This window comes from Eschscholzia californica, unplaced genomic scaffold (assembly GCF_041429995.1).
Source record: "Eschscholzia californica isolate CP2 unplaced genomic scaffold, dmEscCali1.0.p SCAF_3, whole genome shotgun sequence".
In the NCBI taxonomy this organism is placed as follows: Eukaryota; Viridiplantae; Streptophyta; class Magnoliopsida; order Ranunculales; family Papaveraceae; genus Eschscholzia; species Eschscholzia californica.
This window is the reverse complement of record NW_028238420.1, coordinates 9,942,527-9,957,983: the sequence shown is the minus strand read 5'-3', so window position 1 is coordinate 9,957,983 and position 15,457 is coordinate 9,942,527. Positions and strand designations below refer to the sequence as shown.

Genomic DNA, 15,457 nt, shown 5'->3' with positions numbered 1-15,457 from the left:
AGTTTGTCAACAACCCTTACCGACGTAGAGAAAAAAATGTGGGGAGGCTTTGGGGAAATATAAATTAAGAAAAAAATTAACATAAAGTATCCACCCAAAATTTTGTACCCAAAAGAGTGAGTATTTTTTAAACCCTAAAACCACTTAGGGTTTGAATGGAAAGGTTAAAGAGTAAAGACAAATACCATATTTTTGTAGATACATGTAATATTCTTTATTTTATATTCATTTTTGTTTATGTACTTTTGAATCTTAGTTTGAGGAACCTATTATAAAGTAGTAGTCAAGCCTTATGAAGTGGAAAAAGTAAACATATATTTTTAGATGTATACCTAATTTAATAGTTGTACTAAAAAACAAACAGAAACATAATAAAGAACACATAGATAGAAACAAAGAATCTTTCTTTACTGCAACCTCAATAATTTCTTCTCTCTCTCTCTCTCTCTTCCAACACACTTCTAAACTCAAACACATTAAACCCTTAACCATCTCATATATATCCATTAGTTGTTGTGGTTTTAGTTAGACATAGCTACCAATAGACACCAAAAGAAAATGGTGGTAGAAGCTCTACTCATGTTGATATTACTACACCACCACCTTGGTGAAGCAGTCCCAACCACCACCACCACCAACAACAACAACAATGCTCAGTTTCAAGAGTTGAATGTAAGAGAAGCAATAGCAAGCACCAAAATCCATCCTTTTGACCTAACAAGTGATCAAGAGTTACAGAAAAACGACAATAAACTTGGAACTGAGAAGTGGAAATGGAAGATGAATTTAGTTCATAGGGATGTAATTTCAGCTCAAAATCTATCCGATCACCGACACCGTTTCAACGAACGTATCAAAAGAGACATTAAAAGGGTCAGGAGCTTAAGTAAACGAGTTTTCGGTGCCGGTAAAACCACCAAAAATGGTGGTGGTGGTGGTGGTGGTGGTGGTGGTGGTGGTGGTGGTGGTGGTGGTTATGAGGTGGAAGATTTTGGGTCAGAAGTAGTATCAGGTACGGATTTAGGAAGTGGAGAATACTTTGTTAGAATTGGTGTAGGAAGTCCACCAAGGAACCAATATATGGTGATTGATTCAGGTAGTGACATAATGTGGGTTCAGTGCCAACCTTGTAGTCAATGTTATCAGCAGTCAGATCCAGTTTTTGACCCATCTGACTCAGCTACATTCTCAGGTGTCTCATGTAAATCCACTGTCTGCCACCGTCTAGAGCAAAATTCTGGCTGCCACCATGGAAAATGCCGCTATGAAGTGTCGTACGGTGACGGATCATACACCAAGGGGACTTTAGCTGTTGAAACTCTCACCTTTGGTGGTACCGTGGTTCGTAATGTAGCTATCGGGTGTGGTCATATGAACCGTGGCATGTTTGTTGGTGCTGCTGGCTTACTTGGCCTCGGTGGTGGCCCTTTGTCTTTTATAGGCCAGCTTGGAGCCCAGATTGGTGGTTCGTTCGGGTACTGCCTTGTTAGTCGTGGGACTGGCTTGTTTGGATCGTTGGCATTTGGACGTGATGTTGTACCATTTGACGTAGTATCGTGGGTCCCACTTCTACGGAACCCTCAGGTCCCAACGTTCTATTATGTGGACTTAGTGGGCCTTGGTGTTGGAGGCATCCGTTTACCAGTCTCGGAAGACCTCTTTAAGCTATCGGAATTTGGGGATGGAGGTGTCGTCATGGACACTGGTACTGCCGTAACCAGGTTACCACCATATGCTTATGAAATGTTTCGCGACTATTTTGTAGGTGGCACTGGAGGACTTCCTCCTGCCTCGGGCATGTCGATCTTCGACACTTGCTTTGATCTTTCTGGCTTTCAAACAGTGAGGGTTCCGACGGTGTCCTTTTACTTCTACGGCGGGTCAATACTGACGCTTCCGGCAAGGAACTTCTTAATTCCTGTGGATGAGGTGGGGACATTCTGTTTTGCTTTTGCTCCTACTTCTTTAGGGGTTTCTATTATAGGGAATATACAACAGGAAGGGATCCAAATATCTTTTGATGGAGCAAAGGGGCTTGTAGGGTTTGGGCCCAATACTTGCTAAATGCATGTAAAGAATATCATGTTTGGTGTTTAATATGAATGAAAGGTTAATAAGTCTAAGTTTAATCCAACAAAGGGGGGGAAGTAGTATTAGACTAAAGTGAGGCTTTTGTAGAGAGAGTGTACAACAAAGGAGAAAAAGCCACAAAAAAGGGTTCCTAACTTGGGAAGTAGAGCCCTCCTTTGAGTGTATGGGTGAACATGTGAACATCCAACCCACCACTTTTTCAATTGCTAAGAAATAATTGTGTTGGGTGGTGGGTGATTATCATCCTGACTACCCATTTTTCATTGTCTTCCTTTTTCATCCACAAATTGCTCTTCTCTCTCCTCTCTCCTTCTCTCTCTAAATGTCATTTAGATTGTAGTATTTGTTTGAATCATGAACAAAGATCCACCACCATGGACCAAGGTGGGGAAGGTAGGATCCATCAAACAATGACTTTTATAAAGGTAATGGCTTTTGCCTCTTTTGAAAATTTACTTCTTTGAAAGTCATAGAGAGCACACTAAAAACGAGTAGGAAGAGTATTGGGAACTATTTGTATCATAAATTCTAATAAGTCGTGTAACAAAAATGCTATTTCTACCTACCATCTACCTACCATAAACTCAAATTCAAATCTAATTCTTCACAAATTTCAATTTAGTTTGGCTGATTGGAGATTTGTCCTAAACAAGTCATTCTAATAACAAGAAATTAGGTGGAAGGCCCAATTTGGAGTTTTGTAACTTCAAAATACAGGTTATATTTCATTTAGTTAAAATTCTCATATTTGTATTTTGTTTGTTTAAAAACCTAAATATTAGTATTTTATATAGTTGTTGCCAGATCATGAGTGAAATATCATGATCGGGTCGACCAGGTCAGGCCCGATCATGAGTGAATAGAAAATCGAAAACGTACATAGCTGTTCCAGAGGAAATACTTGGAATAATTCTACCACTTCTACTAGGAGTAGCCTTTTTAGTGCTAGCTGAACGTAAAGTAATGGCTTTTGTGCAACGTCGAAAGGGTCCTGATGTAGTAGGATCGTTCGGATTGTTACAACCTCTAGCAGATGGTTCGAAGTATTTTTACAATCAATTTTGAAACAGTTGTAATCTTCTTGCGACCATTGCAAACCGGCTAGTTGCAACCCTTTGGTAATTTTGTACAACCTTTTTTTAGACCTGATGCAGTCTTTTTTTGACTTGTTGCAAACCAACTGCAAATTACGTAAATACCTAAAAAGTTAAAACTAGAAAATATTGAATGATTCGTCTTCACCAAAACAATAAATTTATAAGGAATTTGACCAAATTTCATTTCAACTCGAAGTTTCGTAAATTAATGGTGGTACAAATGAAAATTAGACTAAATTACCACATTTATATGTAAAAGAAAAAAAGTGTAATGATAACACGAATCCTCTTGGTAACTCTTTAGAGCTCTCACAATAATTAAAGTGGAGTTGAATGAACATAAGGAAAAAAAAAAGGAGAAGAATCAATAAGCAAAAGCAGAGAAGCTGTGTTACTTTAGATTTGGATCATTGAGAGAATAGGAAATACACATATATAGGTTTTTAATTGGTAACAATAATTTCTTCATTTCTTGAGCCATTAAACCCATAATGTATGTCAAAAAGAACTTGAAAAAAGAAAAAGTCATTATTGAGTGCATTCTTTGAATGTGATTAGAAGATAATCTCTGCAGCCAGACCATTGTCCACAATGGTACTATGATTTCACTTAACAATAGAAGATTGGTACAAGATGATGTCTGTTTTAGTTGAGGATTTGGATAGTGATTATGTGTATGTAAAAGCAGGAGGGCTACAATTACTTAAAGTGTCACTCATTGCATCAATAGTATAATCTTATGCTCTTCATTGTAAATCTTTCGTATTACCAAAACAACACAAGAAGAAGTTTGTAGTACAATGGTTAAGAATATTGTTATAAAGAATGAGTTAGATCAACGGAAAACTATAAATTAGAAAAACCAGGGAAGATGTTCATTGTATCGTGGTATGGAGTGACGGTCCTTAAAGTGATTTCGCAACAATTTTGGTGCAAATTGTATTCTCTGGTCACTCTCCAAGGATTTCCCACCGCTACCATTTTCTTCTCGCACTTAAAAGAAGAATTTCATTGTGTTTCTCTTTGTGTAACTGGGCTAGAAAATATACCTCCAGAGAAAGGTGTAACCTACTAGAAAACGTGGCCAAGAGGATAGGGCCGTTGGAAATAAACTCGAAGAAGATCGTGGGATCATGACTTATCCCACGATTTTTTTTCAGTTAACAAAAGATTAAGTAAAAAAAGAAAGTACTCCGGATAGCAAAATGAGTTTTCTTTTATATTCCCCAAGCTCAAAGTCCGTCGCGCGTGTATGTGTGCGCGCGTGTGAAGAGCCTTCTCTACTCCTCTCAGGTGTTTACACCACTCACAAATTTCTATAGTAATTTGGGTGGCAATTGAATATTAGCTTTAAGAGTTGTCTCCACAACAAGTGATGGTCCCCACGATGCCCATAGTAAAATGGTAGACCCCACCTCATAAATATTATCCAACAAATATGTCACATCAATTTTTGAGTCAAATTCTTACTCTACAAAAAGAAATATTCAAAATGTCAAGATCATATTTACTGATCGGTTGTTGGCATAATATCAAACACTACGTATCATAGGGGGTCAACTCCAAAGTTTTGTGAAAGAACTATGGTCCCTAAATTCCAATTCAAATAATATCATGACAGTCTAAATCTCTACTTCAAATCCTCTAATATATTAAATGTAAGAATTCATTTAGTAAACGGCGAGGGACAAACTATTGAAGCAAATTTAGCCGTAAAATGGACTTTGGTGCACTTGAGAATAGCTCACACCACATATTCAATGCTCACTTGTCTATGGCAGATTTTAATAATATGGAATCTGAGTCCTAGAAGGGTGCAACTTATTAGTGTCTGGAAGAAGCATTTTCCAAAAAAAGTTGTATACCAGCTCCAGTAATTGAAAGATGCAAGAAACTGATAAAAAAACTACGAAGAATAACCTAGCTAATCTTGTTTCATTGCATTCAGATTACTGACACGGATAATAAATTTGACAGGAATTTACATTCTTCTAGCTGATATACAAAAAACCTAAAGCTATTTAAATCCTAGTAAGAGCTTTTGAAATCTGTACACAACAATTAGTACGGGTCTGCGTATTGAGGCTCTGGGTTTTCGACAAAAGCTGCTTCAATGCAGAGAACAGAAGAGCAATGTTGTTTAAAACATGAATAGATATCTGAGATCTTCAACTGTCAGCTGGGTTGGCCCTCCAGCTTGATCTTCACCAAAGGCAGATGCAACCAACTTTCTTTTCTTTTCCTGCAAATTCAATTCAAGAGTCGAATTTTTCAGTATCAATAGTTTGTGGAAGTTGGCATTCTCTTTTTGAAAGGTCAGCATACTTTACGGTGTATGACTCTGTTTCTCGACCCCTTGACCTAGAGGTGGAAACCAACTTGGTAACAACTCCAACCAAAGGTTGTTGACAAACTGGCATTCTTGATTCAAAGAAGATTAAATGGTCCAAGTTTTACAACCCTGATCCTAATAGAGCCAATTCTAGCCTTTGCAACTCTAGTAACATTGATACAGTTCATTTATTCTTTTCTAAGGATAACATTAAACTCAAATACTCACTTAGTCATCGAATGGAATGTGGAGACATTTCAGTGATCTAGACGTTCATAAGCTATAAAGATAATTTGATCAAACTAAAAGAAAATATAAGCACTCAAAAGGCCAAAATAGTAGCATTCACTTGAAATAATTAATGTATAGATTAAATTATGATAGGTGGATCGGCAGATAAGTAAGCAGGTTACACCGGCATGTCTCTTTTAAATGGATCAATAAATCTCTAACTATAGCTCTAGTACTTTAGAAGAGAGAAAGACCTAGGGCAGTTTGTACAAAAATAAAACGACTAAATCATCCCAATAAAATCATAATAAATCGATAGGAAATTAGGAACCAAATTGGAAGGAGTAATGTCCATTAGGAGAAAACTACCCACCCTACTACTATATCAAAGTTAGCGTCTTCAAAAAAACTGAGGTAAACAAAGGACAATAATATTGCTAAATCCAAGAGAACTGTGAAGCGAGAATTTGAAAAAAAAAAAGGAAACTAACCTGAAGCGCTAATATTCGATCTTCAACAGTGTTGCTGACAGTTAGACGTGAAACTGTCACTGGACGAGTCTGACCAATTCTATGTGCCCGATCGATAGCTTGGTCTTCAGTTGTCGGATTCCACCAAAGATCGAGAAGAATAACATGGGTTGCGGCCACCATGTTCAGACCAAGGTTTCCTGCTTTAAGAGACATCAACATGACAGTCACCTGCAATACGAATAATTATTTGACAAAATGGAGATATATTTCCAAGTTAAAACAAACTAGAAAAATCCAACAATGGAAACAACAGCAATGACATTTGAATCTTTTCACATGTTTATAATATCTGACCTCTGGATCACCAATGAAATCTTTCACGGCTTTGTCTCTTGAAGCCAATGTCATAGTTCCGTCGAGTCTTCTGTATTTTAGACCAGACTGGTTTAGTGGAATCTCGACTAAATCCAGCATGCTAGTCCACTGCGAGAAAACAATAGCTTTTGCTGGTGCTTTCGGATGAGAGCTTGAAAATTCTGTACCATTTTCATGAACTTCGGACGATAATCTCGTATCATTGCATCCTGTACTTAGATTCTTTAATTTGCATGTGGAGTTTAGAATCTCAAGGAGAGCTCTAATTTTAGAAGAAGTATATGAATTTTGCGGAGTCGTGAATTTTCCAATAAGACTCAAAGAAGTGGTGGTATTACTAGCAACCTCTGAAGAAATACATCTACTTTGTGTGGCATTACTTGGAAACTCAGAGGAAATGTATCTACTTAGTGTGGCTTTAGAAAAAACAACATCCCCATTAAGAAGTGTTTTGCAATTAGGAGCAGGGCATGAATTATCGTCACTCGCTAAATGCTCAGCCACACACTGATGGCAGAATACGTGGCTGCACGAGGTAACAACAGCATCCTCTGCCGGATCCTGAAAATGAGATAAAAACATTCAGAAAAGTTCTTATAATAATCTCAATCTTCTGTAGCACGTGAAGCCATCAAAATAACTAGATTGATGAGTAAGAATGAAGAATCTTGATCTTTTTTCTCCAAAACATTGCCAAGAACTGGCACCAAATGATTTCCTGGTGGATTGAGATAATTTTGGGATTGTTATTGGGCTCTGGCAAATATTTTAGGGAAGAATAGAATGGCTGAACAACAAAAAAGGTTCACATCTGTAAAGAAGATTATCTACAAAGATATATCCCCGAGATGGACTCCTGAGTCATAACAGCTACATCGTTGGATGTTATCACCTTAGGCCATATTTGGAATTTACACAAGTACATTTAACTATTCAAATGTTACATGTGAAATTACAGTGGTTGCTTCTAGGTCCTGCGGAAGTATACATAGTGAAAGAATTACAAGGTTCGAAAACAAACTTACACTACATTTACTGCATATTGCTGAAGAATTCTCCAACATATTTAGTAATCCAAGCACAGTATCCTTAGGGAGTTTTTGTGCCATCTCTAAAGACTTTTTTCCAATAGATTTAGAAACTAAACCTTCAACGAGAAGAGGATGATCACAAGCCTGGCGGAGACGTAAAAGCAGCAAAAGAATATTTGCGTAGTTTTGACTAATGGTACCGGCTTCAGCATATTCCTGCAAGGAAGAAGTGAATTTAAAATGCTTGCAAAAACAAATGGTTTATGGTATTACTGCTATTGCACATTCTGTACGGTCAATCTGAAATATTAAACAAAAGAAACGAAGAGAAAAATATATTCAAAATGAAGGTATCTGGGCTCCAGTTTATCACAAACTTAACTGCACTATCATGTTATAGAAACTTGAGATTTATCAGACTAAAAAGTCCATCATGGAAAGATAACAACAAGTGGGACTACTGATTTTAATCATTGAACAATTTTACCTCTTTTAATCGGGCTATATGTCATCTTCTTTTTACATAATTTCTATTTTAGAGACACCATTCAAACTCCAACTCTTCCACGCCTGCAGGTTAGCTCCCAAGAGCCTTCACAGCAAACATAACCTCTAGGTGAAATTTTATTTTTAGAAAGATCCTACATTCCCCCATAACTTAGGTGTGCAGATCTCCACAAATAACAATCACGTGAAATTTTTTAAAATGTCCAAATCTGGACGGTTCATGTCCAATGTTGTCAAACTTGTTCTCTGTTACGAACAAAAAAAAACTTGTTCCACATTTCCTTTTTATATAATCTCCTAACCCTGTAAAATTCCATCAAATCGATACAACAGATTTGTTGCCAGTCAATTGCAGTTCAACCATGTCTTACTTTCGCAAATCCTCCATTGGATCCAATAACCAGCAAAGTGACTTGGTCGATGTAACACGAAAGGTATCTCGATACTGCAATTTAGAAATAACTAAATACATAATCAAATGTATAGAAGCACAGTGATTACCTTGAACTGTAAGCATGAATCTGCTTCTAACTTTGCATAGTAGGCTCGCTCCTTGACGGTGAACTCTACCTTCACTAAACATATTTTTTTCGGTGGTAATGTAATAATTGGCATCCCATCTATTAATGTTTCTGTCCACACATGTAACGTTATTAAGCATAAGACAGCTTGCTTTAAAGATAATTTCATATGCCTGTGTTCGGGCCAGGTTTGTAGTTCTATTGTTCTGTTTCTTGCACATAAACTTTATGCATAAAAGGAGCACATCAGAAGATTCTATGGAACCATAAAACCTACAGGTTGTAAGAATACTTCATAATAAGACCGCAGACTCCTTAATAGGGAAGTATAAGACACTGCTGCAGTTTTTAAAACGAAGAGGTTAAGTATGCCGGACCATACAACACAACTGGTGATTGAAGTTGGAACACTAGAGTTAAGAATTTCAAAGTTAGATGAAGATGCGAAATAGTTTTTGGTTTTGAGCATTTCTTTTATCACGAGGATGAAATCCAAGCAGTGGCATGCTCATGAAGCCATTAAAAAAGTTCTAACCCAAGGGCTTATGAGTTATGACAAATTTTTTTTTTGAGAAAGATGTAATAAAGCTGACAATCTGGAGTACGGATTCACCATGGTATTAAAAGTCCAAATGAGTCACTGAGCCAAAAGAGCGTGCCTTCAGGTTGGAGGGTTGTAGTACAAACTTCCGTTTGCACATGACTTTATTAAATATAGAAAAAAGAAACATAAAGTTGGTCCATAAAGGAAATATAGATCAAGGGACGAAATAGGCAGGAAAAGAGATACAGGGAACTCTTTGTGAGATGTTCAGTAAAAGAACAATTGCTGCTGATTGTTCATTATCATTGAGGACTTAACTTTTGATATTTAACATTCTAAGTCTAGATGGTCAAAACACATAAATCAGACGTGCATACGGTGGAGGAACCTATAACTGAGCACTAAATAGCACCATCTAAATAAGAAAATTGTAAAGTTTGTGGTCATCCAAATCAAACCTAATTGGCAAAAACCAATTGTTCATGAATGGAGAGGACTTATACATTATATTATTGGTAACTAGATTACCTTTTCCTATGCAGGACTAGGCTCACAAAAGCTAAATTATTCATACCAATTATTTGAATCCACAGCTAAAGCGACTAAGTCAACTCCCTTCGAGAATTAAAATAACTTGGCAGACTAATTATCATTTTGAAGAGAGGCAAAGTTAAATTACATAGTGAGAGAAGTTTGCAAAGAAAGAATAGGAGGTCACCTTTTGTACGACGTAGCAATATGGTCCTCAACACTGCTTGAAGCTTCTCGTAACCCTCACTTGATCTTCTGCATGTTGGGTACTTTATCAAAGAACAGAACATCTTATAGACCGCATATGGCTCATATTTCAGAAATCTGAAATAGCTGTATAGATCATCAATTTTATTTTGTATAGGAGTTCCTGATAAACACCACCTTCTTTTGGCTCGAAGGCCACAACAAGCTCTAGCTGCTTGAGTTCTATGGTTTTTAATTACTTGAGCTTCGTCCAGAATAACTCTGAACCAGCCCACCGATGCTAGAGGGCCACTTCTAACGTCAGAAGAGGAACCGTCCGTTTTTTTCTTTACTTTCCTCCCCTTCTTATCAGCGTTATTTTTTCTTTTCTTGTTAGTTGAGAATTTTGAAGATTTTCCATATTTTTCATTTTCTGGATCTTCACCGTCATCTTCAATTAAGCGCTCATTAGGAACTTCATTAGCTACAATAGAGTACGTGGTGAGAACCACATCATATTTAGCCAATTCTGCAGGATCCTTTGTCCTGGTCCCTCCGTGATAAACTAAAACTGAAAGCTTAGCACCATCTGCAACCTTGTCCTCCAGTTCCTTGGCCCACTGACAAAGAATACTAGCTGGACAGACAACCAAGGTACCTCCTGCTGGCCTACCTTTACGGAATGCGAATGCAGCTACACTCACCTCTGGGATCATTTTTAGATCATCACATTCTCCAATCCGCATTATGCTTCCTGGTTCATCATTATCAGACACATCCAAAACGCCTGCTTCATTGTTCTGTTGGCCACCTGATATTTTTTTTGACTGGAGATGTCTCTGTGTTTGTATAAGAGCAATCATCGATATAGTCTTACCAAGTCCCTGTCAAGGAGTGGCATTCTGAGACGGCATTTAATTTGAGAAAGATGAGAAGAAACTCTAACAAAAATCTAGGGGTTCAATTTCGCCCAGACAGTGTACCTGATCATCTGCTAAAATTCCACCTGAACATTGCAGGCCAGTTGTCTCCTTTCGAGTCATCCATGCCAAGGCAATTTTCTGTAAAGTAAGATGGACTATAACAATGTAATGAAGAAAAAAACATTAAATAACTATTAGAGAATTTTAAATACAGCTATAGATAGTCTTTCTCATTTCGAGCAAGAGCAAGAAACTGCTATAGATATAGTTAAAAGACCTGATGCCTTAAGAGCGGAATAGTCATGAGACCATCTGGTAATGTTGCTTCTTCTTTTGGCTGATAAAAATCCTGCAAGAAACCACAAACAAAGTTCACTAAACTAACAAGTTTTACAGGGCAAACAACAGGTAACGGGGACATATGTCGGATATCAGCACAGTAAGATATATTCAACATAGCAAGTAGAAAAGGCAAGTGTAGACTGTATAGGGTTGCGATTTTATAACCAATATTCTTGGTCTTAGTTATTTGGTTCATCATTTTCACTTATGATTTTCTTTTACTTTTGGAGCAAGTCCAGCCATGTACATTACACAAAAATTAGGTCAACCTAGAGCTGCATTTTATAGTTATAACACGATTGTTTGCACGTTCCCACGAGATGTACAAACAGATCTGAAATCTCACATTTCGCCTACTAAAGTCAATGGATCAGCAGAGTATCCCATACGAGTCGTCCAATTACTAGAGTGTCTTAGGCGGAAAAAAATAATCAAAAGGAGTATCGATGTTATATGGACTAAAACCCACATCATGGTTGCTTAATTATAAGGTACTTATGTCTCACGGAATTAAACTCGTCAAAATAGACAAGAGGAAGTCAGCAAATGCAGGAATATAAATAAATTAAATTAGCTCGGCTGTTCGGCATATAAGAGAACCCATTGACCAATAAAAACCATCACCTCCTGTTCAGTTAACTGTACCAACTAATTGTAATTAACTATACTCCTTTATGTATCGCTTGTATTGATTCCACCTGATCTTTTGTAATCAATTTAAATTTACAAAATTACATATTACTAAATAAAGCGAGTAAACACTGGTGCCTTGTTATTGACCAAAACCATTGCTGAGATTCGTTTTCACATAAAAAGGCAAAAAAAGAAGATCTTATGACAATGATAATTGATACATTATCCCCACACCATAAGAGAGGAATATGTGAGAATACCTGCAAAGCAGCCTGATAAACTAGTCTCTCGTCAACTTCTTTGAACCTTTCTTCTCCCGAATGATATGCAGAATTACTTAAAGCAGCAGCCTCTGGACTAGGATGAGACTTTCCGTTCATTCCAGACGGACATAGATCCCTGTTTGTATTATGTACCGTATGTTTATACATAATAACATCTTCATCATCTATGCTACCAAAATGAGTTTTGCTATAAACCTTGTGGACACCTAAGTTTGTCACCACTGTACCGTATGATTTGTCACCAGTCTCAGGGATCTGAAAGCTGCGGCCACTCTGCATAGAAGCATTTGATTTACCAGTTGATGGAGATGGTTGCCTAGAAGGCGGAAGACATCTACTTTGATTTTCCAGTGACGAAGGCTTTCTAACATCAACATCATACACCTCAATGCAGTTAGAGTCCACGGTATCATCAATATCTTCAATAAATATCCCATTCACTAAATGACCCCTGTGGGAAGTCACTTTCGGGTATTTTATATCATTTGTCCGGGTAATTGCATTATCTTGGCATGGATGGACTTCTGCACGACAATCGTGATCAATGTCTATAACATCAATGACTACAGATGCTCCTTTAGGCAATGGAAGCTTCTGAGATGGTACATCTAGTCCTGAAATTGAAAGCAACAGCTACTCGCCTCAAAATAAAGAAAGAAAAAACACATTGATAATGAGATCTCAGCAAGTTTTTCATGCTTAAGATGGTGAATTTTACTTTTTGAAGTTGAAGACAGAAGCTCTACTGGGATGCCAGAAGCAGCACGTCCAATTGGAGATGATGATTCCTTTTGCACACCATCTTCTCTTTCATTTTCACTATCTGAAGAAACTAACTCTATATGATCTACTTGAGCCATGTAAATTGAATGGTTTCTCTTCTGACAGTCACTAAAATAATCAATAATGTTCCAAGCTTCAATCGGGATACTGCAAGTGAAAGAAAGTAGTCAGCTTGTGTGGATCTTTAGTCATCTAGCGAAACAACTCAAAGAGATTTCTATGAAATGTTTTACAGAGTCCCCAAGCACTCAGTATTCTAATCTATCAAAGTCATGCGATCTTTCAATATTTTATATAATCAGTCCTCTAAAAGGAGTGCAAGAACTCCCAGAAGAGTAAGACAGATAATGTGTGCCTTTATACCAGAGAGACACATCCATATTACATGGTACGCGGATTGCTCCGGTACACGGTATGGGTACCGGTACGCGGTATGCTACAATGTGAGTATCGGGTACGCTAGGGGTATACTTCTTCAGTACACCATTTTCTATTGCAATATGTTTTGGACTACTTTCCCAGAAATATATATTCTTTATGATGCATTTATAATAGATACACCTGCTCTCATACATCCTACCTCCATCAAACTTACAAAAATCATGTAGTTAACTACTCAACTAGTCGAGTCATCGAGTGCATAGATTTTTGCAAAAAAAAAATGAGTTAATTAAGACTAAAAATTCCGGTGCTAATTTCGGGTACTGGATCACGAACCCACTCAAAAAGGGTACGCAGTGAGCAAGAGCAAATTAGTTTCTACACTGAACTTTTAAAACCCTAGAAAATGGGCTGAACTGCTAAAATATTTACATAATATACAAACAAACATAAACACTGTCGCTGCAAAGTTAGACTGTAGTAAGTTGAAGTACATTGTTCTCAAAGAGAGAACTTTTTCTAAACAATCAAACTAGAAACCAATTACAGAAATTGGATAGCAGAAGAGATCAAATTCAGTCTATTCAGATACAGTAATACAAAATATGAAAGATCAGAAGAAAGAGAAGAAATAGTGATGGATTGAACAACTGAACTCACGATCAGAGGAGAAAACATTCAAAAGCTTGTAGATTTCTTTACTAAATCAACAGTCAGTTACAACTATCCACTATATTGAATGCCTTCGACCTAAAATGCAACTGAACTCCGGGACGATAGCTTTCCTTCAAACCCTAATTTCACCAGAGGAAATGAGAGAGATAGAGAGAGGGGGGGAGTTTATATTTCGAAATTTTTGGTAATATTCGCGGGTTTTCAAAATTTTAATAGATCAATCTACATTTTCGCGGGTTTTTAACCAGATGGAGCTGACTGACTAACCCGAATCGGCCCTATGCTTCCGAGCCAACACCGATCCAGAGGAAATTTTGTGACAGTCTAAATCCGTCTCAAAAGACTTGGTATTATTTCAAATTTATTAATACAAAATTAACAAAAAATTAACATTTAGGTTCAAACCTCTAAACTTTATTATTAAGATAATCAAAATTTATAGAGAGAAAATACATCAAAAGTCCCTCATATAATATAATATGGCGAGCTAGCTAGATATATATTCTTAGCTAGCCCGTAACATTCAGTACAAAATTTTTAATTACCCATAATTTATTGGAAAATTGTGGTAATTTATATATACTATAATATAGCTAACACCGTTTGTTAATTAGTTTTTTTTTTTGTTGAAATAGTTTGTTAATTAGTTGATATAATCGTATATATATTGAGTTATTTCATATATAATACACTTGAAAATTGTGTATTATAATAAACTCTATATATAAAGGATTATTATTATTATCTCAAGATTAACTAATTCAACTAATTAAAGCCATATAGCTCCTGCTTGTTTGAGCAATGGAATTAGAGAATTACTAAGATGAAGAGTCATGACTTCATTAGCTCCTCCAACTAACTTGCCACCAATAAACACAGCCGGTACACTTGGATTACACCCTAACCTTATAAGCGCTTTCTCAATTTCCTTTCCCTTAGGGTCTTCATCAAGCTCGTAAACTGCAGGACTAACACCAAGATCATAAAAAAGAGTCTTGATTGTATGACTCATACAACATGTATTCTTGCTAAAGATAACAACAGCTCTTTGTGACACCAACTTTGTGACTCTCTCCATCTCTACCAAAAATGTTATTCAAAAATGTTATTCGAGTCAAAAATACCTCTAAACGGAAAACGGAAACTTGGGTAGTTTGATAGAAAGTGTGTATTTGTAATGAAGTTTGTAATAGTATTCAAAGTGTTGATTGTGATGAATAATGAGGTTGGAATGATGGGTTATTTATAGGCAAGTACAGAGAAGGGATAGAGTTGGGTTTTTTGTAATTTTGTTAGCAAAAAAGGAAGGAAGTAAGAAGAATATTCTTATTAGATATTTGGGTGGATTTAGTGAAAAAGAGCCATTTGTTTTCAATGGGTACTTGTTCATTTTTAGCATACGGTACCATAAAATGTTGATATAAAGATATAGATAACTTTTTTGAATGTTATCTGAGAATATCACATGTATTGGGGAATAATGTTATGAGATAAGAGTTTTTTCAATCGCTGTTTAT

The 15,457-nt window shown here is 36.7% G+C and overlaps 2 protein-coding genes and 1 pseudogene across 4 annotated transcripts; 1 reads left to right on the top strand and 2 right to left on the bottom strand.

Annotated features, from left to right (window-relative positions):
• Nucleotides 1-364: 364 nt before the first annotated feature.
• On the top strand, nucleotides 365-2,354 carry LOC147548274 (protein ASPARTIC PROTEASE IN GUARD CELL 2 pseudogene; annotated as a pseudogene). The gene has a single exon (XR_015238335.1). The product of XR_015238335.1 is annotated as a protein ASPARTIC PROTEASE IN GUARD CELL 2 pseudogene (transcript).
• A 2,745-nt stretch (nucleotides 2,355-5,099) lies between these two features.
• On the bottom strand, nucleotides 5,100-15,155 carry LOC147548272 (helicase-like transcription factor CHR28). Of its 2 annotated transcripts, none has more exons than XM_086669892.1 (11): nucleotides 14,760-15,155; nucleotides 12,820-13,031; nucleotides 12,078-12,715; nucleotides 11,120-11,191; nucleotides 10,903-10,980; nucleotides 9,921-10,803; nucleotides 8,639-8,769; nucleotides 7,625-7,846; nucleotides 6,579-7,160; nucleotides 6,243-6,452; nucleotides 5,100-5,430 (listed from the first exon to the last, which is right to left on the bottom strand). In XM_086669892.1, exons 2-11 carry the CDS (start codon nucleotides 12,959-12,961, stop codon nucleotides 5,329-5,331), a joined length of 3,060 nt encoding a protein of 1,019 aa, XP_086526018.1. In that variant the 5' UTR covers nucleotides 12,962-13,031; nucleotides 14,760-15,155; the 3' UTR covers nucleotides 5,100-5,328. The 2 variants fall into 2 exon arrangements, with proteins under 2 accessions (XP_086526018.1, XP_086526017.1); XM_086669891.1 differs by lacking the exon at nucleotides 14,760-15,155 and adding an exon at nucleotides 13,926-14,133.
• LOC147548273 (monothiol glutaredoxin-S3-like) lies at nucleotides 14,572-15,018 on the bottom strand. The gene has a single exon (XM_086669893.1). It carries the CDS (start codon nucleotides 15,016-15,018, stop codon nucleotides 14,710-14,712), a length of 309 nt encoding a protein of 102 aa, XP_086526019.1. The 3' UTR covers nucleotides 14,572-14,709.
• Nucleotides 15,156-15,457: the final 302 nt, after the last annotated feature.

Coding starts and splice junctions, on each gene's coding strand:
- LOC147548272 (XM_086669892.1), bottom strand. CDS start 12,961: ATGGCTCAAGTAGATCATATAGAGTTAGTTTCTTCAGATAGTGAAAAT. Junction 12,716..12,819: donor TCTGTCTTCAACTTCAAAAA/GTAAAATTCACC, acceptor TTTCAATTTCAG/GACTAGATGTACCATCTCAG. Junction 10,804..10,902: donor GAATTTTAGCAGATGATCAG/GTACACTGTCTG, acceptor ACTCCTTGACAG/GGACTTGGTAAGACTATATC.
- LOC147548273 (XM_086669893.1), bottom strand. CDS start 15,018: ATGGAGAGAGTCACAAAGTTGGTGTCACAAAGAGCTGTTGTTATCTTT.